The following is a 26687-nucleotide window of genomic DNA, read 5'->3' on the forward strand; positions in this document are numbered from 1 at the left end:
TGTTATCAAGTTCCTATATGGAATACGGTGAGTTCTTCCTACCAGAATTTCGGGCTTGGGTGGTTTATGTTCAATTCTCTGCGGAGCCCATACAGGTGTTACTTTTCATAACATTTGACTTCTCTCAGAACCATTATTTTCCCAGAGACTCATAGTCTTTCCTAGAAGCATGAATTCCTTCTCTTCTGTCTACAGCCCCTTTCTTTAAACTTAGAAACAGCTGTATCTGCTGTGATGCTATCTCCTCGTCTTTGATCTGATCTACTCATTGCTCATGTTCTCTGAGGAGTACTTCTTTCAAAACTGTCTTTCCTATGGTAGGAGATGTAGCCCAGGAGGGAACTCTATGTTTTCAGGATTTATCCCTCCTAATGGTTAGAGATGTGTCATTCATCCATAGAGAAATACTTCTAGCTGCTTGGTCATTATAATCTGTTTACAGATAAATGTTTCACGGGTTTTTTTTTAAATATATATTCTATTTGATGCCATGGCAATAGTTGGAGTAAGTCTCTTCAGAATATACTCAGCTCTGGATCTCTGCCAACCAAAGTCTAGGGTCTTGCTTCCTTTTAGAGGCCAGTATGATACTTATAGTCAGAGGATAAAAGGTATTTTCCAGCCTGATCAAGCTCCTTAGTATGTGGTTTGCTTGATTTGTTATGTGCTTTTGTGTACAGTGATGAGTTAGGGATTTAGGAAAGTATGAGGGTACATGTTGTGCAGGGAAGAGTACAGGAATATGATGTACTTGCTCCTGTGGGAGACACATAGGAATTATTTCCTCAGATTAACAACATGTTAGACATATGGCTGGGCCAGGGTAATGGAACAGAAGTAAGGCTTGCATGCAGCCAATCGCAGTTCAAATCCCTGGTACTACATATGGTCCCCTGAGCACAGAGCCAGGAGCAAGCCCGGATCACTGCTGTGTATGTCCCTACAATATCACCAGAAAGAAGTTGGGACTACTTAAGTTGCTGACTTAACGAACAGCAGTTCTCTCTTCTGACCATCTCGGGTGCTAAGATTCTTAGTTCTTCTAAGCGCAAATACTTAAGGGCTGGGATGTTTACTCGTAGAGTGCTTGCTTGGCTATATGAGACCCTGGATATGACCCCCTGACACCAAAAAAGATAGATCAAGAAATAGGTAGATAGATAGGTGTGTGAGGCCTCTTTAAGATCACTGTTGAGTCTCAGAGTTCACCATATTCCCCACTTAATCCTAATCTTTTTACATTTGTATGTGTTCATTTGTAGACTATAAATATCATGCGCACAGAGGTGGCGGCTGCCGTGACAAAGGGGCCACCTTCCAGCCCTGACTCTGAACGGGAGGGCCCCCAGCATTCAGTAATTCCTAGTAAGAGCCAGTTGAGCACCCCGTCGGAGTCACCACAAAGCTTTGACTTTGGTTCCGTCTCCATAAGCAGCAAGGAGACAGAAGAGGAGCCAGGGGCAGCTGGCAGCTGTGATGTTAAGGAACTGCCAAGAGACCTAAGTGGGGAAGGTTCAGGGTTGGAGGAACAGGCCAGTGCCTTAAATCTCTCAGTAACACCAGCTTCCTCCCAACTGCAACTTGGTGAACAAAAGGCAGAGAGTAGCGAAGATCCTGTCTTACTAGGAGAGCCACTTGGAAAACAGAACGGATCATTTCTTGAGACGGGTGTGGGGGACCAGTTTCCCACCCTCATTCGAAGTTTCCAGGTAGTAACTGCCTCAGTGACTCAGGTCTGATACCTCGCACTGGGAGCGGGCCGGCGTCTGTCCTGTGAAGGTGGTGGTGCTGGTGCTGAGGGCAGTCGCCTCTCTACTTTTTTTCCAAATCATAGAATCACACAAAAGCGCTGATTCCTGCAAAGACGTGTATTCAGAGGCATTACCTCCATGGCTGCAAACACTTGCCCTTCTTGGTGATTTCGCAGAACTCCCGGGAGTAAGCTCCATCCCCCCCCACCCCCCACCCCATGTGTCTCGGTGTGGGTGTGGGCACATTTGTCCCCACCCCGACCTTTGGGCTATTGTGAAGAGAGTTTATGAGAAGGCTCTGAGGTGGAGGCTTCACTCAGAAAATCCAAACGGTATTAATTAAAAGGGGCGACTGATTTTTCAGACCTCAGGCCCCACAGACTGATTCGTGCATTGTAGCTGCGCGGTGCCACGCGCCACCCCACTCGCCCCGCCCCTGGGCCTCCCGGGACCCTCAGCTCGCTCTCCTCTGCTCAGGTGGAGGCTGCTCAGCTCAACAATCAAATGCTAGTCTGAGGATGAACTGGTAGACAAAGAAAAAAAAATCTTTGCGATTCCACTAATGTTATTCTTCTGAAATTCTGAGATTGATCCATCCGGTGGTGGTGAAAACTGATTATTTTCTTTCCAGTTTCCCAAATGCCGTTTCTTCTCAATAGCTCTGAAATGAACATCTGACATTGATTTGAAAGAAGTTAATGAATTCCGGGGAAATATATCTTGATGCCTCTGCTGTTTCGTGTACAGTTTGTACTTTGTGGAGGAAAATGTGGCTGATTTTCTTAATTATAATAGTACAGTTTGAAGGACAAACAAAAGTGAGTGCTATTTGGCAAATAGTTTTTCTATTAAAATCTGAAGGCCAGCCTGAAAATGGAGTATATCGCCAGTCATAACTGTCAGAGCACATTACTTTCCATTACGCCTCTGAAGGTGATTACAGTAATGCTGCTCTTTAATATTCCTCATGGTTGACACGTTCCAGTGTCAGACCTATTCCAAAATAGCAGATTCCAGAGTTTCTTTGAAGAGTGTCCAAGCCTCAGGCAGAGTGAGCTGGCCTTTGCTTTATTAGAGCGATCACTTTGCTCAAATCAATGTCAGAAGATTAGTTCCCAGCAGCCTCAGAAGCCCCCAGTGACTGTGTGTTTACTGCCTGCAGCCTCCGCTGGTGAAGACTCAGACAGTCACCATCTCGGACCCCGCCAATGCTGTGAAAAGTGAGATCCCAACCAAAGATGTCCCTATTGTCCACACCGAGACAAAGACCATCACTTACGAAGCTGCCCAGGTAGGACATGGTTTGCGACTTCAGAATGAACAACCAGAATCAGCATCACAAAATGGAATTAAAGACCACCTTTCTTCACAGGATTCCTAATCATTTGCTTAAAACAATCCTGGACAATTCGGGGGTCATTTTTGGAGAAGAGATAACTGATCTAAGTTTTGTTTTGTTTTTTAATCCTGAAATACTTTATTAAAAGCAAAATTATCTTGAATCTTGCTTACACTCCTCCAACTCACATAGAGATGGCAGTCTAATTTAATGATTGAAAATACTGACCTTAGGAGACCAGAGTGAAAGTATAATGGGTAGGGCACTTGCCTGATTTGATTCCGGCATCACATATGGTTCCCCCCCCACCCCAAATCCCACCAGGAGTCATCTCTGAGCACAGAGCCAGAAGTAAGCCTGAGCAACACTGGGTTATGACCCCAAAACCAAAAAGAAGAAGAAAAGACATGAGAACAATAGTACAGCAGGTGGGGCATTTGCCTTGCATGTGGCTGACCCCAGTTTGATCCCCAGCACCCCAAGTGGTCCCCCCAAGCCCGTCAGGAGTAATCCCTGAGCACAGAGTTGATATAAACCCTGATCACTGCCAGCAGCAGCCCAAAAAAAACAAGAAAGAAAAAGAAAAAAGCTTCTATTAGGTACATTTCTATGATAATGAGAAAGCACAGTGCAAAACAGTGTAACATGCACCAGTGGTAACACCCTAACTTGACCAAGTAGTACAGAGCCCGCTCACGAGAGCATATGGCTTTGGGATTTGGCTTGGATCTCATTTTCAGTGCTCCGTGATTGTGTGGCCTTAGCCTCTAGAGCTTGAACTTTCTCTTCTGAAAAACTTTTATAAGGTTTTGGGGTAAACATAGTATTTTCCTGGCAGAGTAGCTTTTCCAAAATGGTAGCTATTATTATTTGTTACTGCCAGAGAGAGAGAGAGAGAGAGAGAGAGATTTAAGTTTCATGGGCCTTACCTGACAGTGCCCTGAGCACTACCTGCTGTGTTTCACTGCTGTGCTCAAGGGACCACGTGAGATGGACTGAACCTGGGCTCCTACATGCACAGCATGTGCTCAGCTGGTTGGTGGTGCATTCAATTCAGGTAATATTTTTCAGCTAGTAAAAATCTCTGAGGGAAACCCTCTATATGATAAATTGGCAAATGAGCGTCAGAGAGCTAGTATAGAAGTTAAGGCCAAACCCTGGCACCATGAAGGTTCTGAGCACTACTAGGTATGGCCCCAAACCAAACATATATACAAACAAGCAACAATAACAATAAAAATTGGTGAATAAAAAGAACATTGTGAAATGTGACATAAATATATAACAGGGGAAAAAAAATATCTGAGGCCAAAGAGCTAGTACAGGGCATGAAGGTCTTGCCTGATTCCATGTCTGGCACCATATACGGTCCCCTGAGCACCCCTGGAGTGATCCCTGAGCACAGAATCAGGATCAAATCTTGAGTCAGGAGCACTGTGGGAGGTGGTCCCAAAACAGGAAAGACCTATCATATAGGAAACACTGGGTCATCTGGTGGTTATTTATTTACCATAACCACATGTACTTCTTTTTTTTCTTTTTTCTCTTTTTGGTTTTAAATAATGCTAGGCATGTAGGGGCCGGAGCAGTAGTACAGTGGGTAGGGCATTTGCCCTTTACACGGCCAACCTGGGTTCGATTTCCAGCATTCCATATGGTCCCCCAAGCACTGCCAGGAGTAATTCCTGAATGCAGAGCCAGGAGTAACCCCTGAGCATCATTTTTTTTTTTTTGGCTTTTTGGATCACACCGGCAATGCACAGGGGTTACTCCTGGCTCTGCACTCAAGAATTATCCCTGGTGGTGCTCAGGGGACCATGTGGGATGCTGGGAATCGAACCCAAGTTGGCCGCATGCAAGGCAAACGCCCTACCTGCTGTGCTATTGCTCCAGCCCCAACCCTGAGCATCATTGGTGTGATCCAAAAAGAAAAAAAAATACTAGACATGTAAACACAGAAATCTTATTTTGCAGGTGGTGTGGGTAAGGGGTTTAGGCCACACCCAGCAGTGCTCAGTGTTACTCCTGGCTCTTTACTCACGGACCACTTCCTTAAGTACATTAAGAGATCACATGGTGCTGGGAATTGACCTATGGTCAGCAGGTACATGGCCAGCACCTGAATCTCTGTTCCATCTCTCCAGCTCCTTCACCTCCGTAGAACAATGTTTATAGCACTGTTATTTCTCCGACCTCTTGTGATCTTCAGAACAATGCCGTGGTACAGGCAGAGCGTCTCCCACACACTGGCTGTTAGAAATGAGAAGATCAGCTCAGACTTGTCCATGGCCCAGCAACGAGTCACACTCTGAGCAGGGACTCAAAGCCTGGCCTGTATTCAAGAAGTGTCTTGCTGGGTGTCTGGGAATGGAACCCTGACAAATTGTTTAACCCCTAGAACCTCAGTTTTCTTCACAATTATCTGTGGTGTGGGCAAGAGCAGAAGCCTCAAAGACTGTCTGCAAGATGTGATTGAGATCAGAGTCGGATTTGGTGCTTATCACCCAGCAGTGGCAGGAATCTGCATTTCAGTCTTCTGAGGTCATGTGCAAAGTGTTACTGTATGCTGTGTACTGCAGGACTGTGCACTCACAGTAAAGTGCTCTCTCTTTATTTTGTCCCAATTCCTACCTGGATTCCTAGCCAAGATCTCTTCTCCATCTAATTCTTTTTTTAAAAAAAATAAAATAAATTCATTAAAAATAAATAAACTGGGGCTGGAGCAATAGCACAGCGGGTAGGGCATTTGCCTTGCACGCGGCAGACCCGGGTTCAATTCCCAGCATCCCATATGGTCCCCTGAGCACTGCCAGGGGTAATTCCTGAGCACAGAGCCAGGAGTAGCCCCTGTGCATCGCCAGGTGTGACCCAAAAAGCAAAAAATAAATAAATATAAAATAAATAAGCTTTGGGCTGGAGTGATAGTACAGCAGATATGATAGTACAGCAGGTAGGGGCCAGCCTGGGTCTGATGTCTGGTGTCCTATATGGTCCCCAAGCCTGCAGAAGTCTCCATCCTAATTCTCTTTACCTTCTCTCCCCACCCTTCAGTAACTCCACAAAATGTGGTTCTGTTCACAGAAAGGTTGGAGGCCCCCATTTATAATACAGATGACTTAGAGAAAGAGAAGAAACAGGAGGCTGGAGTGATAGTACAGTAGGTAGCACACTTGCCTTGCACATGGCTGACCCAGGTTCAATCCCCAGCAACTCATATGATCTTTTGAGTCTGCCAGGAATGATCCCTGGGTGCAGAGCTAGGAGTAAGCCCCAAGCACTACTGGGTGTGGTCCCAAAACATACAAAAAGAAAGACTGAAAAAAGTAGTTCCACCCCCCCCCCCCCCCCGCATCAGGTTTATTTGGCTGTAGAATGCTTCGTTCATTTTGGGGGGCTATCCATAGTGCTTAGGGGCCACTTCTGGTGAGATAGAGGTACAATATAGATTCCAGGGATAGAACCTGAATCAGTCACATGCAAGGCAAGTGCCCTGCTGCTGTACTCTCTGTCTGCACCACCGCCGCCCCCCCCCCATTTTTTTGTTGTTTTTTTTTTTTATTTAATTTTTATTAGTGAAACACCATGGGGTACAGTTGTAGACTTGCAAACTTTCGTGCTTGGGTTTCAGTTATACAATGATCGAGTACCCATCCCTCCACCAGTGCCCATTCGTCACCACCACTGATCCCAGTATCTCTGTGGCAAGGCATTCCCTTTTGCTCTCTCTTTCCTTTAGGATGTATTGCAAACCCCCTAGTTTTGTGGGTTTTTCTTTTTTTTTTTTCCTTTTTTTTAGCTCAGCATCTTAAACCTTTTCTAATGAGAAACATCCTTTTCTGTCATAGTTTTGCCATCAGAAGTGTGATTAAGATCTTACGTCTGTTTCTTCCCCCTTTGCCTTAAAGGGGCATTTCTGCCTTGTTTGCCCCATTTTCCCATCCAAGAAGGTAGCCTGAGATTTCTAGGCCCCTTAAGCCCAGCAGGGACATTCCCCTACCCCTTCGCTCTAAAGTTCTCCTCTGTGGTTCAGAACCTGCCATGTCTCAGCAACTGAGAAAAGGTGCCTTTCTTACTGTGGATGGTATGCAGAGAGCACCATGTTTGCATGAGGATAGTGATATGCAATAATTTCAAGTCTTTAGGCAAGTCATTTTCCTCTTCTGACCCTGATTTTCTTACCTGGAAGTGCTAGTAAATCTCTCTCCTTTCTGTTGATTTTGTCAGACTGTGTGAGTGCCATTTATGAACCGAAAAATGCCGTCCCAGATGTATATGGGTGTTTTTTTTTTTTTTTTTGCGTTTTTTGGGTCACACCCGGCGATGCTCAGGGGTTACTCCTGGCTCATGCACTCAAGAATCACTCCTGGCGGTGCTCAGGGGACCATATGGGATGCTGGGAATCGAACCTGTGTCGGCCATGCCGGCTGCGTGCAAGGCAAACGCCCTACCCGCTGTGCTATCGCTCCAGCCCCTGTATGTGGTTTTTATTGTCGCTCTTGTTCCGCCTGTGGATAAACTCCTCTCTACCTCCTCTTTCTAGTTCACTCCTATCACTGACCAGTTAACACTTAGCACTAAGAGTGCTAAAATCCAACTTCTGTTAGAATTAGCCTTTCTGCCAGGGAATATATTTTACTTCTTAAGAGATCACTGTCCCACAAAAGCTCATCTGTGCCTTTCCTCCTGCAGACGGATGACAGCAACGGGGACTTGGACCCAGGGGTCCTGCTGACAGCTCAGACCATCACATCAGAAACCACCAGCAGCACCACCACGACTCAGATCACCAAGGTAACAGATGAGCTAGCTGTGCCTTCTGGACTTCGGTATCACATGGAGGCGCTGCCCATTGTGAGAAAGCCCCCGGCCCCTCAGTGAGCATTGGAGCTCAGTTCCTGCCAGGCCCTTTGTTCTGCTGTCCAGGAGGAGCCCCCACTGCCTTCCCAGACCTCAGCCCAGAGGGGCACTGAGAGGGACCTTCCTACAGAGGACATCACCTGAAAACTCACCTGTGTGGGGCCAGAGTGAAGAATAGGGGTGGAGGCACTTGCCTTTCACATATCCCCAGCACCACATATGGTCCCCTGAGCACCCCTAGGGGTGACCCCTGAGCACTGCTGGGTGTGGCCCAGAAACGACCAAACAAACAAATCTCACATGTGCATGACTGGGGAGGTAACTGAAAGAACTGGTTAACGTCCCGGCATTGTGTGGTGAGAACCACTGGAGCAGCCCTTGTCACTCGAGAAGCCCAGAGCACTTGGAGAATCCCCTCCACCACAGCACACACACATCCATGCGTGCACACACACACACACACACACACACACAGTACCAACATACATATTGTAGTTCTTTTAACACACCTATTTTTGATCAGTGAATCCTATGTCTGACTACAGACATTATTTCTCAAGTCAGAAATCAGAACTCAGATCCAACAAAGAGCGTTTTTTGTTTTTGTTTGGGAGTTGCACTGTCAGTGCTCAGGCCTTACTCTTGACCCTGCACTCGCGGTGTCTTGTATTTATCACAGGCAGACACCCTACCCACGATACTAGCTCTCTAGCCTACAGCAAAGAATTTTTACCTCGTGCTCAGGTCCAAGGCGATGGGAAACTGTAATTTCGATGTTAAGACATTGAAATTATTAAAATATTGATTGTGGGAGCAAAAGAAAATCTAATACTGGAACTACGCTCTGAGTAGCAGAGGTAACCCCAGTTCTCTGTCTCCCAAGAGAGACATGTAGGTTCCTGAGCAAGATCCGCCCCAGCACGTGGGGGTCAGAAGCCAGCGAGGTGTTTCCGCCTGGTTTTCCACATCCATCAAGTCGGGAAACTCACCCACCCTGAAGACATTTGAGGATCTTTGAATATTAAAAATAAGAAACTGCTTTAAAACAAGGATCCCAAGGGTGTGTTTTGTGAACACAGAACTAAAATGCCTAATGTTGAGATGTAGGGTGTTGATATTTCTGCCCAGAGTCCCCCAGGGAATAGAGGGGACACACATCTCAGTGGGCCCAGCTAAGAGTGAGGGAGGGAGCTGAGGGCCTAGTTCCCGGCAGCAGAGTGGAACTTCCAGAATAATCTTACGCTCTTCATTGGTGTTTTTTTTCTCCTTCCTCTTCCTCCCCCTCTTCCTTCCTCTTTCCTTCCTTTTCTCTTTTTCTTCCTTCCCCCTCTTTTCCTCCCTCCCTCCTTACTTATCTCCCTTTCTTCCTCTCTCCCCACCCTCCTTCACTTCCCCCTTCCTTTCCTTTCTGTCTCCCGCCCTGTCTCCCCTCCTTTCTTCCTTTCTCATGTGCTCACTTACCTCTGGCTCCAGACTGTAAAAGGTGGGATCTCAGAGACCCGGATCGAGAAGAGAATCGTGATCACCGGCGATGCTGATCTCGACCACGATCAGGTGGGGCACTGAGGAGGTTCTGGGCATGCCGGGCCCTGGGCACGATGCTTTGCCTGGGCCCTGGAGACACAGGAGTTGGCTTGCAAAAGTCACCCGGGTCAGCTCCATCTCCACAAAGCCCCCACTGCCTCCAGCCCTGAAGGGGGGGCAGAGGGGATCAGGCGGAGGAGGAGTTAGTGGAGAGGGCAGGAGAGGCGTCCCGGACACAACACAGCGCTGGACTCAGGCTCTTGTCTCTTTAGGCCTCCGGCCCCTCCCGTCAGATGGACAGTGGAATGTCCTCCTCTTGGGTGCTGTGGCAGTCCGCTGAGGTCGGGGTTGTAGAGAGCGGGGCGCAAGGGAGCAGAGCTGGGGCGATCGCATGCTGCAGCCTGTGCTGGTGACAGTTGACACCAACGCGGCGGCATCTGATCTGCACCCCCAGAGGGGCAGGCGTGGACACAGACAGTAGGGGTGATGGTGTGACAGGCTAGAAACTGGGGGGCCCTGCAGCCTGCGCTCGGGCCAGACCTGGCCCTGACCCACCGTGTGACCTTGGACAAATCACTTGGCCTCCGATTTTCCTTCTCTCCGGAGGAGAGTAGGTTGATCTAGATCATTCCAGGGCCCTTCAGAGTGATAGAATTCTATGATTTTATGTTAATTGGGTACTAATTGTGCGCTACAAGCAATTAGCGAAGAACAAGGTCAGGATTGATGTTCCCGATTCTCTGCTGCGTGAGGCTAGAAGAGAAAAGCTGCCGAGAAGAGGGGGTGGAGGAGACTGCAGATGCTCCTGGGATCCCTGGCAGCCGTGCTGGAGCAGCCTTCTGTGGCCTTTATGCAGATTTGCTGAGTGGCTTAAAGAGGAGGAAAAACACGACACGGAGCTGCCGTGCTTGGCAGTGCCCAGGGAACAGGATGGAAACGCAGGACCCAGTCCTAGCGCGCCCGCTCAGGGTCCCGACGGCGGGATGTGTGGGGCCCGGCTCACAGGGATCCCCCCACATCACCACCCGCACCCACCCTCCACTGGTGCCACCAGAGCCCGGCTGCGTGTGGACTGAGTTGAGAGCACTGGGACGGGGACCGGGGCGAGGGGGGCTTGGCGTGGGACACACCTGGGTGGAACCCTGCCTTGGTCACTTTGTGTGACCTCGAACAAATCCCTGTGCTCCAAGGAGCTGTGATGCGCCACCTGTAAACCGCAGGTCACTTTGTGCAGGGCTGTCACAATCCCGGACAGGGACACAGCGAGCTCTGAGAGGGTCTCTCTGACCCTGCCCCAGGCCGAGGGTGCTCAGGTGGCTCTGGAAGGTCTGTCAGGAGAAGTGGCTGCAGGCTCCGAGAGAGAGAGAGGACTGTGGGCGGGAACCAGAGCAGGAGCTCGGCCGGGATGTGAAGGGGCATCAGGGATCTGGTTGGGGGCAGGCACATAGTCCAGGGGCCAGGGCGCTAGCCTGACCTGGAGCCAGGAGCCGTCAAGGGATACCTCTTCCTAGGCGGCCTGTGTCACCGTCCCCCAAAGGCTGCGCCAGGCTCCTCCACCTGGGGTGCTCTGTGTCCCGCTCAGACTGGCCCGAGGAGAAGGAACAGTGCCGTGACTCCTTGCTTGCCCAGTGCCCCGTCCCCCTGACACAGCATCTCTGCCTCTCCTAGGTCCTCGTGCAGGCTATCAAAGAGGCAAAGGAGCAGCACCCCGACATGTCGGTGACCAAGGTGGTCGTCCATCAGGAGACCGAAATCTCTGAGGAATGAGCTCAGGTCCGGGATGGGGAATGCATACTGACCACTTCCCCCCCACCCATCGTGCCCCCCCCCCCCCCACACACTGGACAGGACCCTGGGCATGTCTCCCAGAGGCATCCACTCTGTGATTGAGGGTGAGCAGGCAGAGCAGAGGTTACGAGGGCCACGACAGAGAGTCTAAAGTATGGCCTCGTGGCCTCCTCCCCTCCACAGTGCTGGGTTAGAGGGAACCCCCTCCCGCCCTACTTCCTGAATCCTGCCTCTCCAGCCCACCCTCTGCCTCTGCCTCTGCCTCGAGCATCACCCTGTGGGGGCCAGGGGAGGGAGTAGAATCAAGGACCCCAGGGCCAGGCTGTCAGCGGGGAGAAATGGTTACAGCACAAGGACCAGATTAGGGCTGGAAGAATGGTCGCTGCCTTGGGGAGGTCAGGACCCAAATTATTCACACCTGAAAGTAGGTGCCCTGGGGCTGGAAAGATAGCACAGCGGATAGCATCCCATATGGTCCCCTGAGCACTGCCAGGAGTAACTCCTGAGTGCAGAGCCAGGAGTAACCCCTGTGCATCGCCAGGTGTGACCTAAAAAGCAAAAAAATAAATAAATAAATAAATAATAAAAGTAGGTGCCCTGACAAAATCGTCAGTGCCCATGTCCGGCTGGAGCAGCAGGCCCTGGCTGTCTCTGGTCATCGTACAGGAATACGGGCAGTAGGAGCAGATGCAGGTTCCCTTCATCACCTTGTGAAAGTGCACTTCTTTCTTTCCACTAGGAATCCTCCTCTCCCCAGCCCCCTCCCCAGCTCCCGTCTTAAGAGAAAACCAGCAGAATGATCACGAAGTGAGCCTGTCCCCGCCGGACTTCAGACCTTCAAGATTATTCAAAACCACCGGAAAGTCAATTCATTTTCTATCTGGAGTTTATACCAAAAGAATCTGCTAGATATCACAGATCCTTTCAAGTACCTTTTTCTACATTGTGATAACAGAATTTGCTCGACTTTTCACTCTGTGGACTGTTTTTAAATGAGCTTTTTCTTTTTCTTTCTCTTTTTTTTTTTTTTAAGTGGGGTGGTTTGTAACCCCTTCAGCCTCGCCTCTTCCCACATATTTCCAACTCAGATACTGACAGAGTTCAAAGGATTGGGGGAAATTCTCCAAACACTCTGTCATCTGTGTTGGGGCCAAAGCCAGCTTAATGGGATTTCTCAGACCCTTCCCTCCTTTTATACCCTCTGGATGACAACCACAGCCCCCTCTCAGGGCCAGTGACGGGGACTCGATCAGAAAGGGCTCTAAGCCGCTGGCCCTGGGAATCTGCCCCTTTCCTTTGCTGAAAGTGGTTTTGTGGGAGGGCAAGAGCTCTGCTAAGAGTGTATTTTTCTCCCGCCCTCCCTCCTGCTTTGTTTTTTCTGTTTTTTGTTTTTTGTTTTTTTTTGGAGCTTTTATAGATCAAAGACATAAGAAGTTGCTTCCGATCTATCTGATACTGTGAATGTTGGAACATATCCGTGGCCTTCACCTTCCTGCCCTCCCTCAACTGCCCTTTTTACCTCGTCCGAAGTATGGCCCTACTCAGTGCCCCCAGAGCCCATCTCAGGAGACCGTAACTCACGGGGAAAACAGGCACTTCGGGCCAGAAGCTCTAATGGCACATTTTCAGTGGTGATTTGGGCAAGGGACGTTTGTGAAGTTTGGGGTGGTGGTTTTGTTTTCCATAGTTCTGGAACTGCTGCACGTGGGGACAGTGGCGTTACCTCAGCTGGGAGCCCGCTCTGATGGGAACTGGCCTGACCTTTCTTCTCCAGCCCCGCCGCTGCCCACGGGCACCATCCTCCCCAGAGCCTCTCTTGACACGGAGTACCAACACCAGCTCCACTCCTTCCCTCTCACCATCTAGGTCTGTCGGATTCTGTAGGTTTGCTTTTTGCAGTGGGTTTTGGGTATGATTTTTTTTTAGTTGGTTTGGTTTTGAAAATGAGGACTAATGTCCCCATTCCACCATTCCTGGTAGATTTGGGGGCTTTTTTTTTTCATTTTTGGGTCACACCCAAAATGCTCAGGGGTTACTCCTGGCTCTGCACTCAGAAATTACTCCTGGCAGTGCTTGGGGGACCGTATGTGGTGCCGGGGATCGAACCCAGGATGGCCATGTGCAAGGCAAACCCCCTCCTTGCTGTCCTCTCTCTCCAGCTTCCCTGGGGGGCATGTTTGGTCAATGGGGCCTTTTAATCTTCCAACTTAAGAGATCTGTTCCCACTAAGAGATCTGCCTCAAAGCCTCCTAATTCTAGTGCAGACGGGAACTCCCTATGACAGGGTCCATGTCACAACCAGCAAGGACCCCAGGCAGCAAGCAGGAGAGACGGTGCCCCACAGCCCTGCTCCTGGCAGCATGGCCAACAGCACCTGGCGGAGTCTGCTGGTGGTGTCATCTGTTTAGACGAAGAGGGACTGTGACAGGCCCACTGGCTGCTCTCTCGGGACAGGACACACACAGGCAGGGGGGTATGACTGACCCGGGATCAGCCTGGGAGCTGTGCCGGGAGGGTCAGAAATGAAGGGGCCGTCCAGTGCTGCCAGGCTCCTGGCCCACCTCCACGCCCGCCTCCTGCTGAGGCCGGCAGTGTGCAGAGGCAGGCAGGAGAGGACACAGTGCACACACAGAGCTGGCCGGGCAGTATTTCTGCTTTCCAGATCATTCAGTGTCTCCCTGCAATTTCTGCCTCGTCTCTAATCCAGACCAGAGGGGCTGATTACTCATCCCGGGCTGAAGTGCCCGAGTATCCAAACCAGCAAGAAATATGTCCTAGGGCGGGAGCAATGGTACATCTCACAGGGTGCTTGCCTTGCAAGAGGCAGACCTGGGTTTGATCCCTGGCACCTCCTATGAACGCCTCCCCCCCCCCATCCCCAACCCAGGAGTAAGTGCTGAGCACAGCCAGGTGTGGCCAAAACAAAAATAAAAAAAAGAAAAAAAAAAGAACAGAAAAAAAAATAGGCACGTTCCTTCCCAGCTTCCCTTTCCTCCCTCTCCAGCCACACATCTTGGGGTTTTGGCAGTTGTTTGGACTTTTTTCTTCCTGCAATTGTGTGTATGTGTGTGTGGGTGTGTGGGTGTGTGTGTGTATGAAGGAAAACAGACCCAGTCCAGGTGGAAATGGTAAAGAAGGGAAACCAGAGTTTCATTTCCAGGGTCAGAGCCGTGGCAGTAATTTTCCTAAAGTGACTCAGACACAACACAGTAACAACTTCTGCTGCAATTTTATTTTTATTTCACTTGAGAAATAAAGATTTCCTTCAAGCCACATGAGTTCTTCACCACCCATCCACTCACCCACCCCCAAAGCAGGACATGAGTGTCTCCGCTGAGGGTGGGGGGCTACAACAGCCCCCCAGGGAAAGAGCCCCAGCCGTGGCCAGGGTGAGGCAGACGGAACCTGCCCAGAATCTCAGCCCCAGGCTGGTTTTTACAAATCTCTCTGAAATGTATTATTTTGGTGACAAAAAAAAAATGAAGGAGCTTTGTAAATTTTTTAAAAAATTATGAATCATATCAAGTAGTTGTTTACATTTCTTGACAAAATAGGAATTACGACAGCAGAATAAAATTGGCAAAATCCTTAGATTAACTAGGCAATAATTAGGTCTGCTGTTGGGGCTTTTCGTAGTAAAAGTGGTTGTAGTGTTTAGATACATGTTTGGTCTTGCTTCCTGTATTGCATTTTTCAATAAACAAAACAAACCAAAAAATGGGCTCTGTGAGGATTCATCAGCTTCTCAAATTGTCTTCTACCAGCGACCTAGGGAAAATGATACCCGGGCAGGGCGGCCCAGACATGAGCATTTTCTGAAGGAAGCTGCTGCCGTTGTCCCAAGTACAGCATCAGCACACACAAGGGATTCTGTGCTGAGTGGCAAATGCTTTATGTCAACCGGAGAGATTTTGCAACGGAGGGGAGGAGGCTCCTTGGAACCGCCTGGGGTGGGGCACCCCTGAGGATGAAGACTCTGGCAGTAAGGCAGCCCTCGTGGGGTAACCCTGCATGGCTGAGAGAAGAGGGGCGTGGGATTAAAGGCTCGGTCCCCCTCCCAGGCGGCAGTGGGGAATCTGAGGACCTCACACGGGGCGTCTTCCCAGGGGCCCACTCCTTAGGGCGTGCCTGGCACGGTGGCCCGAACCCTCCAGCCCCCTCAAGTACCTGCAGTGGCCCAGGCCACGCAGGGAGACTGAAGGAATCCCTGAGGCCAGTCGTGCTGGTGAAATACTCCAGCTTAGTGGACTTTGTGCAGCTGGCCTTTCTCTGCCACATGCAGGTCAGAACGGCCAAGCAGCGGGGAGGCAAAGCGTCCTCCCCTTCTGCGATGTGCATGGGGAAGCATCTACTGGACACTGGAACTCCCGCCCCAGTGGCCGCCGCGTGCTCCTCATACCCTGGCCCCCACGTCCCCTTCGCCCAGCTTGGCATAACCCCCCAGACTGAGGCGTTCCAGTCGTGGCCAGCTCCGGTGGGCACCATCGTGTGCTGCCGGGGCCCCGAGCAGAAGCTCTCCAAGGCCCAGATCCAGAGACTTGGAATGTTCGATGCAGGAACCGGAAGGCTGCACGGTGATAATCACGTGGCCAGTCTGGGCTCGTGGGCCCCAAGGCGCGGGCAGTCCCGGACCCTTCAGAGGGTAACTGTTGAGCAGGGCTGGGAGCCCCAAGCGAGGGTTCGCAGGCTCGGACCGCAGACTCCGCACGGAGGGCACCGGCGACGTGCCCCGGTACGCCGACAGGTCCCAATTGTCCGGCTCTGAGCAGCCAAGGGCTCTGGGAGTCCTGGGGCCGGGGCTGGGCAGGAGTGCGCAGTCCCAGCCGGGGCCGTCGGGGGGCCGCAGCGCCTGGGCCCGCAGCGCCCCCTGGCGAAGCCGTCGCGTCTCCAAGTCCCGGTTCTCATAGAGCAGCGTGTTGGCGCAGATGAACACGAACAGGCCGACGCCCATGACCACCGGGCCCAAGAGCCGCAGCCGCTCGTGCGGGCCGTGCGCGCGGCCGGCGCCGCGGCCGTCCCGTCGCAGCTCGCTCACGGGGGGCGCGCTGGCGTTGGCAGCCCGGGCCCCTGGGGCCCCGGCGCGGTGCGGCCAGTAGCCGGCCACGGCGATGCCCATGCCCACCAGTACCACGAGCGCCCCCAGCGCCGCGAACGCCCCCGACGGCGAGCGCAGCCGCAGCCGCGCCCGCACCCGCAGAGGCTCGGGCGGGGTGCGCGGGCGCCGGCGGCGGCCCAGGCGCCGGCCCAGGCGGGACACGCGGCCCTCGGGGCTCCTCCGCACCTCCCCGCAGTCTCCGGGGCTCCCCGCCGTCATCTCGCCGGCGTCCGGGCGCTCTGCGGAGACAAGGTGGGAGGGGCTGCACCGACGGGCCCCGGGGTCCGGCCGCGCGCTCCGGGCGCCCACCCCCGGATTCTCCCCGGCCGCTCGGCGGGGGAGCCGCCCCCGTTCGGGTTTTCCGCAGCGGAGCGCGCAGCCAGGGCCGCGGGAAGCGGGAGGGGCGCGGGCTGCTCCCGGGCCGGGGGAGGTGCCGGGGCCCGGACCGCGCTCACCCCCGCACGTGGCGGCCCCGTAGTAAAAGGACCAGAGGGTGCGCGGGGGAGGACGCAGGTCCGCCGGGGTCGCTGCGGGCCCCACCTCCCCCCACTGCGCTTCACGTACCGCAGCGGCGGGAGCGGGGGGTTGTCGCCGACTCTGCCGCTTCCTGCCCCCTCCTCCCAGATCGCCTCATCTGCACCGAGGCTGCAGCAGCAGACACTTGAGCGGGACTCCGGCGGGATCGCCCTGAGCAGGACCCGCGCCCGACTCCGCCCGGGAGCCCTGCAAACTCGGCGCCCAAGTGCCCGCACCCGCGGCCGCCCGGCGGGACCCGGGGCCGGGGGCAGGCCTCGCCTGACTCCCCCCCTGGCTCCGCCGTCCGCCCCGGGAAGGCTGTTCCCAGGCTGCGGCGTTTCCAATTCGGGCTCCTGGGATGAATCATCCCCTTTCCCGCCGCCTGGCCTCCTTTCTGGCCTCCTCCGCCCCAGGCCTCGGTGGCCCGCGTCCCGGCCCGAGCAGCGCCGCCCCTGCACCTCGGCTGCCCCGGGGCCCGCCCCGCCTGTGGCCTGGCCGCTGGGTGCGGGCCGGGGCAGGCGTCCCGCAGCACGCCAAGGCTGCGTGTGGCGTGACCCGCACCGCAGGGAGCTTGGCGGACAAATGGGGTCCCAGCCCGGGCACCCTGAGCGATGAGAGCGGCGGGCGAGCGTCCTTCGGTTCGGTGGCGTGTCCTCGCCCGCCCGGGTTGGGTTTGAAGCAGCTCCAGCCTCGGGACGTGCAGCCCAAGTCCGGAGCAGGAGCACCGACTGCCTCACCCTCTCCCCATCCGCACCCCCGAAACTCAGGGCAGGACGCCCCATCCCTGGCTCCCGCCGCAGAGTCGAAGGCGCACGGCCTAGCGCGGGGCCCTGGGAGGCCGAGTCCACTGCCCGGTTTTCCCCGACGGAAACGGCGACCTGAGAGGCGGCCCGAGTCCCTTGGCCGCGTCAGGCGGGGGGCTCGGTCCCGGGACCCTCACAGCGCCGGGCACTTCTCTCCGGGCACCGCCGCCCTGGGAGGGGCCAGCCGGCTGCAGCGTCCACCTCGACTGTGGCGCCCTGTCCCCGGTCCGCGGCCAGAGGAGTGACCGCCCCGTCCCGGGTCAGGTCCGGCGCCGCAGTCCCAAGTGCACACCGGCCCCCCGAGTACCCGCGTGTCCCGGCGAGGAGGAGCCGGAGATCTGCAGAGACGCGGCCCCGCTCCGAGGTCGCGGGGTCCAGAGTCTCGGTCGGGGGTTCCCGGGAGCGCGAACTCGGGGACGCGCGGCCCTGCATGCCGGGTCGCCGCAAGTTGCTGGGGGCGGGCGCCCCGCACTCCGGGGTCCGCCTCCACCCGCGTCCACACTCCCGCGCCGCGGAGAGAAGGCGCAGGCGCCTCCGCCAACGACTCTCCGGGGGGAGGGACCGAACAGAAAAGTTGGGGGAAATGGGGGGTGAAGCCCCGGACCCTAGCTGTGCTCACCTGGCGGAGCCGCGCCCGCGTGGGTCCGGGTCGAAGTCGCGCGTAACGGCTGGCGGTGCCTCCGCGCGGCTCGGAGCCTGGCCCCGCCCCTCCCCGGCCCGGCCCGCCCCCTGCCCGCCCCCCGAGGCCTCCCGGCCCGCCCCCCGGAGCCAAGCCACAACCCCCCGCCCGCTTTCCCCGAGACAAGACCCCTGAGGCCCGCCCCCCCGGCCCGCCCCCTGGAGCCAAGACACGTCCCTCAGGCTTGTCCCCAGGAATCCTCCCCAGCCCACCCCCCGGAGTCCTCGCCGGCCCATCCCACGGAGTCAGAGCCACCCCGCAAGCCAACCCCCAGACCCGTCCCCAGGAATCCTCCCGGCCCGCCCCCCACCCCCGCGAGTCAAAACCGTGTATCCTGGCCCGTGCCCCGGAGCGCAGCCACACCCCTCTCCAGACCCCCTCTGTAGCCGGGCAGCACCTCCAGGTCGAGGTGGCCTTTGGGCGCTCGAGGGTTCCGGGACCCGTGTCCCCGCCTCACTTCGTTCTTAAAAGCCAGGGAGGTCGCCCTTTTCTCTCGTGGGGAAACTGAGGCCCGGGAGCCACAGTCCCCTGTCCCCAGCTCTGCAGCCTGAGAGCGCAGGTTTGGATTCGAAGCCCGAGCGCTCAGAACCCCTCGCGCCAGGCTTCCAGGAGAGGACTCACGAGGAGCTCTTAAGAGACTCCCTGCATGCTCGGCGCCGCCGAGGGGCTCCCCGGAGGAGGCGGCCTGAGTTTCCACCCGGCCGACCCCTCAGGCTGTCGCTGTAGCTGCAATTGTATACCCCAGGATGTCAGGCAGGCACCCGGCGTGGGGGCGCCCAGGCGCTGCCCGGGTCTCCCCGCGAGCTCTCCGTGTGGGGCGCCGGGGTCCCCAGGGGCGCGCAGGAAAGGCCCGGCGGAGCTAGTGAGTCGAGCGGGGAGCGGGTCCCGCCGGACCCCCCACCTCGGTGGAATGCACCCGAACTGGTGGGGAGGCGGCATCGGTCCTGAGCCGGGGGGAGGGTCCGAGGAGGCGCCGCCTGCGCGCCCCGCGCCCCGGAGCAGGAATGCGGGGCGGGGCGCGGGGGTCTGGCCGCCCAGTTTCCATGATGCGGGGGGCGGGCCGGGCTCCGCGCCAGCTGCTGCGCGGGGGCCCCCAGCTCCCGCGGCCGGGCCGGGCCCCTCGGGAGGAATTTCCGGCCTGGGATTGATTAAGTCCCGGCCCCTCCTCCCGCCCGCCGAGACCCCCCGACTCGAGGGGCCCCGGGGGGGGGGGGGGCGCTAATGAGACCCGGCTGCTCCGCAGGGCCGCGCGGGGTGGGGCTGGGGGCTGAAGGAAGGACAAGCCTGGCTCCCTACCTCGCAGCACAGCCGCCCAGGGCAAAGGGGGGACGCCAGCTCCCCAGACCCCTGCAAGACCGACTGCGAGGGGCCGGCGGGCGGCCCTCACGGCCCTAGCGGTCAGCCGCCTTCATGGCCCCGAGTACACGGCGGACTCCTGCCTCCCTGCCCTCTGCCCCTCTGTTCCCTTTGCTTGAGAACCTCCGACTCCCCACCAATTGAACCCCCATAGCCCCTCACTGCACCCTGCAAGCAGCCTCTTCTCCACTCAGGCCCCACCCTGCATGGGCCCTTCTCCGGACACCCTGGACAGGCCTGGACAGAACCACAACCCAGCAGCCCTCCCTGCCCTCCGAGCTGACCCCTCACCCCCTGCCCTCCAGCCCCGCCCACATGCCAGACCCCACTCTCGGGGCCACAAACCTGGGGATCCAGAGATTCCCCCGCACACCCCGCTTCTGCTCCTGCTGAGGCCTCCCCACTGCTCAGGCCAACCCCACCAGGGGTCCCCTAAGGCTCTTACCTCCACCCCATCTGCATTCAGCCCATCACTCCAGGGACTGCGGATCTGGGACAGCCAGTTCTGGCCCGGGGCTGCTGCCTTTCCCCCGCCCGCCCCCCCCCCCCTTTTATTCCAACATCTGCAAGAGGGAACTTCATTTTTGCTTCACACCCTTCGTGGCCCTTCCATGGCTCCGTGGCGCCCTGCATATGGGTCTAAACCCCACATCTCACAGCCCTGGGTGGGCTTCCTTCCCGGAGTCTCTCCTGGGCAGCGTCCCCTGCCTGGCCCGTCTGTATCATTGAGACCCTCCCCTTCTGCTGAGCCCTTTCCTGGGGAAGAAGCCCTGAAAGCACTTGGGAGCCGAGTGCTTCCTGCGTGTGACCCCGCTGTCTGTGAACCCCAGGAAGGCCGGCTCTGTCCACTAGCCATCACCGTCTGGCCAACTCTGGCTCTCCGCTGGTCTGTGTCTCCCCTACCTCCTGTCCCTCCTAATCTCCTCCCTGGAGCCCCAGCCCAGCCCCCAGCAGATGGACCCAGCTCTCTGAGTCTGTCCCCATCAGTCAAATGGGGGCAATACTGCTCCCCGGGGTCTGAAGCCTGAAGCCCAGCCATGGAGTACCCACCTAAAACCCACGTCCTCCTCAGCCCATAGGGACTGCGGGCAGAGTTTAGGGGCTGTGGAGACCTTCGCTTCTCTGGAGTTCCTGGGAGGGAGAATGGATCCCTTTGTGGTTCTCTTGAGAGGTCTGCAGGCCAGTGCCATGCTGAATCCACAGAGGAGGAAACAGCTCAGACCTCAGTCATCCACAAACGCAGCCCACCTGCTGGGCAGTGCCCCAGCAAGGGATCAGCATGGGGCTCTGAGACCCTCCCTGACCTCCGAGGGCAGAAGGGCCAGGTTGGGGTCCTGGGACACTCAGCTGCTCTCAAAGGCAGGGCATGGGGACAGTGACCCTAAGGTCATGTCCTCCCCGAGCAACAGTGGGGACAGCAGCGGGCATGCCTGCATGTGCCAAAGTGGGTTTCAACCTCTCAGCCCCACCTCAGGAACAATGGGGCCGTCTGGAGCTCCTGCCCGCCCTGGCAGCTGGACTGTCCCTGGGAGCACTACAAGGACACAGCCCTGTCTAGGGGCCTCTGCACAGTGTAAACACAGTCTTGCACCGGCTGGGACAGGCCTGGGGGAGCCCGGGGGGAACAGCTTTAACAGGTTTGCCTGGGAAGTCTGGGTTTAACCCTGACACCACATGCCCCCAAGCACAACTGGATGTGACGCAGAAAACAAAACAGAATTCAGAACCAGGTTCAGAGGCTGAGCATAGCTGCGGGTGGGGGGGTTTCATGAGCCTTGGGGGTGCCTTGGGATTCTGACTCTGCAGGAGGTGGAGGCCCAAATTCAGCAGAGAGGGAGAGTCATGTGGGCGCCAGACCCCATCCCAATGCCCTGGCCTGGCTTTCTTTTTTTTTTTTTTCTTTTTTGAGTCACACCCAGCGATGCTCAGGGGTTATTCCTGGCAACGCTCAGGGGACAATATGAGATGCCGGGAATTGAACCCGGGTCAGTCGCATGCAAGGCAAACATCCTACCCGCTGTACTATTGCTCCGGCCCCTGGCCTACCTTTCTGGTTTTGCCTTTTTTGCACTGCTTCCAGCAGTGCTTATGGACCACCCCAGGCTGGGGATCAGACCTGGGCTTCCCACGTGTGTGCACTCAACCATATGACTCTCTGCTCAGCCCCCCAATGCCTTTGTTTATTGGGGTGGAAGCCAGTGCCCAGAGAGGGACAGTGCCTTGAGCGTGCTGACCCAGCTAGTGACCAGCACAGCTGTGCTTCAGGCCCCTGATTACAAGTTCCCATCTAAGCCCTTTCAGGTCTCTGGGGTATATAGACACTAACACCATTCTAAGGCCAATGAAAGCAGGGGAGACTTCATGGAGGTGGAGGCATGCCCCCTGGGTCTCAGCGTCAAAAGACTTTCTAGGCTGCAGTGGGGGGAGGATAGTCTCTCTAGGCAGCCAACAATATGTGGAGGCATGAGCTGGGGGGGAATCTACTGAACTGGAAGGAGGAGACGAAATGAAGGGGTCAAGGGCCTGATTTGGGTGCCCCTCAATGCTGCTCTTCACTCCTGGGAGCTCTGGGCAGGGCCGCAGCTGAGTCACGGAACAGACTGAGTGTGGCTTCCGGGCTGTCACTGGGCCTGCTGCTCCGCCCTGCAGTGACCGGCTCCACACGGCAGCTGCTGACTGCTGCTCCCTGGCCGTGTCCCAGCTGAGCCCTGATACCCCCGCATCCCCGGTCCCTGAGCCCTCCTCTGACGGCTTTGGGAGGCAGGAATGAAGATGGAGAAGAAGGAGACTTTGCTGAGGGCAAACACTAGCATCAGAGACCATTCTCGATGTCAGCAGTGGCCCCGGGCAGGCTGTGCGGCCCAGGGAGAGTGCGGGGCCTCTCAGTCTTCCTTCTCATGTACGCCGGACATTGTCAGCACCCACTCTGGGGGCCTTGGGGACAGCTTGAGTTCCACCCAGGACCCCTGCCCACCCACAGCACCAGGACCTGGCACGGTGTGAGTAAACGCGTCCCATCATCAGCACCCCGGAAGGTAGGAGCACATGGAGAGGGAGGTAGATTGGCCAGAGAGGGGCCAGTGGGCTGGGCACCTACCCAAGGCTGATCTGTGTGGAAGGAAGTTGCTCACAGGGACCACACCGGCTTGAAGATGTGCTGTGGGGGTGGTCCCTGGGCGTCTATTTGAAGGGCGGAGGGAGGTACAAGCTCTGGGAGGAGGGGCATGGGGTGGCAGAGGCCAGGAGGGGTGAAGGGAGGAGTTTGGACGGAGGGCAGGGAGTGCCAGGGCCAGGGTAGAAGAATTTTGTCCCAAAGTCATGAATGCCCTCACTGGCATGGGGTTCACTGCAGCATGGGGTTCACTGCACGGGAAATTGTCCTGTGCAAAGACCCTGAGGACACTTCTCTCTGTACCTCGCTTTTCCCTATCAGTCCCAGCATTCGTCACGGGCTGACAAAAGGCCCAGCGGAAGTTGACTGCCATTACTGTTTGGGTTGCTTTACCTGGGGAGGGGCCTGGGCCCCACTCACCTGCTCAGGGACTCTTCCATCTCTGTGCTTAGGGTCACTCTCAGGGAATCATGTGGTTCTGGGGATGGATGAAGTGTGCACATGAGTCCTTTGAGACATCACTTGGCCCCGTTGGTTATCACTTTTATGGCCACCAACTTAGTTCTGCTATTCGAACCCATCTCAGAGTGTGGCCAGAACCCTTTCTCTGCCCTTACAAGCCCCACCCCCCTACACACACACACACACACACACACACACACACACACACACACACACACACACGAGAAAAGTGAACTTAAGCAAAATAGAAATGCTTCTCACTCCACTGCACACCTGAGCAGGGCACTGCATGACAGCGCACCAGTGTTGGGCACCCAGCGTGTGCCTATCCTGCTGCCTGGGCAGCTGTGGGGCCTGCCTGTCTCCCCCACATTTAAAGCTCCCACATAAACCACAAATCCAGTGTGTTCTTTCTGCTTGTCAGTGCCAGCTATATGGCATCCCCGGTCTCCAGGGTACTTGGACAGGGTAAGGGGAGATGACCAGACTCCTTGACACAGACCCCACGGGGACGGGCATCTCCAAGGAGTTGCATGTCAGCTACCAGGGCTCGTGTGTGTGTGGTCACCTAGGAGTTAAATCACCCCCATTCTCCCTCCCTCATCTTACTGAAACGAGACTCCAGTTTTAGGGGTATCCCCCGCCAGTAGCCAGCTACGGAAGGTTGTGTGGGAAGGACCCCCAAGACACAGCCAGGGAGACGGCGGGGAACTGGCGGACTCTGCTCAGTCGCGCTCGGGAGCTGCAGGCGGGGCCGCTGCGGGACCGGGTCTTGGCACCACCTTGCGGCGAGGTTCCGCACTTGCACCGCGAACTCCCGCCCGGTGGCTCCAACCCTGCCTGCTTTAGGGTCCTGAGTGCCTGCTGCTTTGGGGCCTGATCCCGCAACACCGTCGCCTCCCCCTGGCAGTGACCCTGCTTTTTCCTTTGAGGTGTCACCCGGAGTGGGAGCCCCACGCGGCTCCTGCGGTTTCCCTTTTACTCCTGCCAATGCATGGGGTCTTGCATGGCCCTTCAGACAGGCAGAGCAGGGAAGAGTCAGCCGGACTGAGAACTTTCAGGGCACGCAGGGCGCCTGTGCAGGCAGGGGACACTGAGCACTCAGGAGACTGCACATAGTAGAGGCCGTTCTGTGCACACAGAGGGGCCTATGCATGCAGGGTCACTCCTGGAAGCGCTGGGGGAACCATGTGTGGCACTGGGGATTAGTCACCAAGGTTGGCTGTAAGCGAGGCAAACACCTTAACCCCCAGACTAGGACCTCAATACACTTTCTCTTTGTTTTGAGGACAGCTGGCAGTGCTCGGGGGCCATGCCTACTGTGGTGCTAGGGGATGAGGGTGTTGTTTCCTGCTACACTTGGGGAATCATAAGGCACCAAGGATTGAACCTGGGCTCCCAATGCGAAGCACTTGCTCCAGCCCTTTGAGCCATCTATCTGGCTCAACTTAGTACATTTCCATGAAGCAAAACTCATTTAATTCCACCAAGCAAGACAAAGAATATGCCAACAAACACCCCAAACACCCCCAGGTGCCCCAGATGTCACTGTCCAAGCAGCACCCTCCCCTCCTAGTCTGCAGCCCTTTCCAGCAGTCCCAGGAGAGCTGCTCTGATCCCAACGTTCGTGTCAGAGAATGAATGTGGCACTCACTGTCTGCTCTCTTCACACTGCGACATTACTCCAGTTGCTCTGTGCCGCTGTAGCTTGCTCACTTTCACCTCCGTGTAGCTCTGTCTTGAAAACAGGCTTGTCTCAACAGAAGTACCATTGAGGAGACCCTGGCTTTGTGTCTGGTCCAGGGATGTCACAGATGAGGCAGCACAGGGCACTCATGGTGGTGCTTGGTGCTTGTGGGAGATGGAGGCCAGGGGTGGGGCATGTTCTCTTCCATTTTCCTGGCTCATTTCAAATCCTAAGAGCTGACTGTGGGCAGCAGGTGCTCCTGCTTGAGCCTGGAATGAATTTCTTGCTTTTTAAATTTTATTTGTTTGGGGAGGGGGCACACCTAGTGGTGCTCAGGTCTTATTCCTGGTTGTCTTAGGGATTACTCCTATCCACTGGATTATTGCTCCGACTCATAGCTTGCATCTGAGCACTGAAAATAAATTTTCAAGGACCAGAGAGACAGTACAGGGGTTTTGTACATGCTTGTCCTGTGTGTGGCTGACCCTGCTTTGATCCCTGACACCACATGGTCTACTGAGCATGGCTTGATGCAGCCCTAGAGGTCTCTGAGCACAGTGGGGTATGGTCTTGGAGGCCCCCCAGCACTGCAGGGTCCAAGCAGCCCTGGCATTGAGCCACTGACCCAGTTGTCCAAGAATCATCAGGTGTAGCTTCACCTCACTAGAAAAAAAAAAGACCTCTGGTTGCCAGGAGCTCAGGCTGCAGGAGGACTGGACTAGTGGGCAAGGGGTTGCAGAGCTGTGAAGGTCTGGGGGGTGTGCCGTGGGGGTGCCTGAGAGTGCATGGGAATCACACCCCAAGTCTCTACCACTTGCTCTCCTTCATCTGCCAGCAGTAAGAGCATGACGAGGTTCTGAGACCTAAGGACAGATGGTCTGTGAAAGCTTCTTTTAGAAACCAGCTTCACAGTGACATTATTTCTCTGTCTATCTATAGATATAGGTATATATATCTATAGACCTATATATAGATATATGTATATATAGATTATGCATATACACATATATAGATGCACATATGTAGATGTTTATATACGTCTATGTATTTCTATATATACATATACACAACACACATAGGTATGTATATACACACATATATACATATATATTTGTTTTGTGAAGCAAAGAGCTTCACCCAGATGTGCTGCTCAGGGATCACTCCTGGCAGTGCTTCACAAATCACAAATCACAAATCATCCTGTTATTTGTCGATTGCCTCGAGCAGGCCCCAGTACCGTCTTCTTCATCCTAGCCCTGAGATTATATTCAAGGCTCTTTAGGAGAATAAGACCCATCATTGTTACTGGTATTTGGCTTATTGGGTACGCCACGGGGAGTTTGCCAGACTCTGCCGTGTGGGCAGGCTACATTCGGTAGCCTGCCAGTTTGCCAAAGTAGGAATGAGATAATAAGATGTCATAATAAGATGTTCCGGGAGCTGGTTTTTATAGTCTCTGAGTCTTGGCCACTGATGGGATTATATGGTGCCAGGGGGCCAGTTAGTGGGTGTGACCCTCGCCTACTGGAATTTGGAGGATCTGGGTGGAGGGTGCTCGGCCCCAATCCGAGTAGGCTTGGAGATCTCGGCCCTGGAACCCGCGTGGCTTTGTCCCTCTGCCAGTACCTTCATGTGTGCGGAGAGTGGTCTCAGCATGGTGGTGGCTGGTCCCCGAGGTCTTCGGCTGCCGGAGCCCTGGTCGGGGCTGGGAGGAAAGC

At 55.4% G+C, this 26687-nt stretch overlaps 2 protein-coding genes across 9 annotated transcripts in view; one reads left to right on the forward strand and one right to left on the reverse strand.

Moving 5' to 3' along the window:
• The window catches only part of EPB41 (erythrocyte membrane protein band 4.1), a 154100-nt gene extending 139131 nt beyond the window's left edge, over positions 1-14969 (forward strand). For 6 of the 7 annotated variants that reach the window (XM_056123558.1, XM_056123548.1, XM_056123549.1 and 3 more), the window contains 5 exons: positions 2914-3042; positions 7780-7881; positions 9421-9501; positions 11140-11244; positions 11999-14969. In XM_056123558.1, coding sequence (XP_055979533.1) covers positions 2914-3042; positions 7780-7881; positions 9421-9501; positions 11140-11238 — 411 coding nt within the window. In that variant the 3' untranslated portion in view covers positions 11239-11244; positions 11999-14969. Of the gene's footprint in view, positions 1-1262; positions 1710-2913; positions 3043-7779; positions 7882-9420; positions 9502-11139; positions 11245-11998 lie in introns of all 7 variants that reach the window. The other variant, XM_056123547.1, reaches the window with a different exon arrangement.
• A 402-nt stretch (positions 14970-15371) lies between these two features.
• Positions 15372-18421, reverse strand: TMEM200B (transmembrane protein 200B). 2 transcript variants are annotated; one of them, XM_056123560.1, is made up of 2 exons: positions 16919-18421; positions 15372-16593 (listed from the first exon to the last, which is right to left on the reverse strand). In XM_056123560.1, exons 1-2 carry the CDS (start codon positions 17235-17237, stop codon positions 15653-15655), a joined length of 1260 nt encoding a protein of 419 aa, XP_055979535.1. In that variant the 5' UTR covers positions 17238-18421; the 3' UTR covers positions 15372-15652. The 2 variants fall into 2 exon arrangements, with proteins under 2 accessions (XP_055979535.1, XP_055979536.1); XM_056123561.1 differs by having other exon boundaries at positions 18293-18373.
• Between the last annotated feature and the right edge of the window lie 8266 nt (positions 18422-26687).

This window comes from Sorex fumeus, unplaced genomic scaffold (assembly GCF_029834395.1).
Source record: "Sorex fumeus unplaced genomic scaffold, SorFum_2.1 ptg000047l, whole genome shotgun sequence".
In the NCBI taxonomy this organism is placed as follows: domain Eukaryota; kingdom Metazoa; phylum Chordata; class Mammalia; order Eulipotyphla; family Soricidae; genus Sorex; species Sorex fumeus.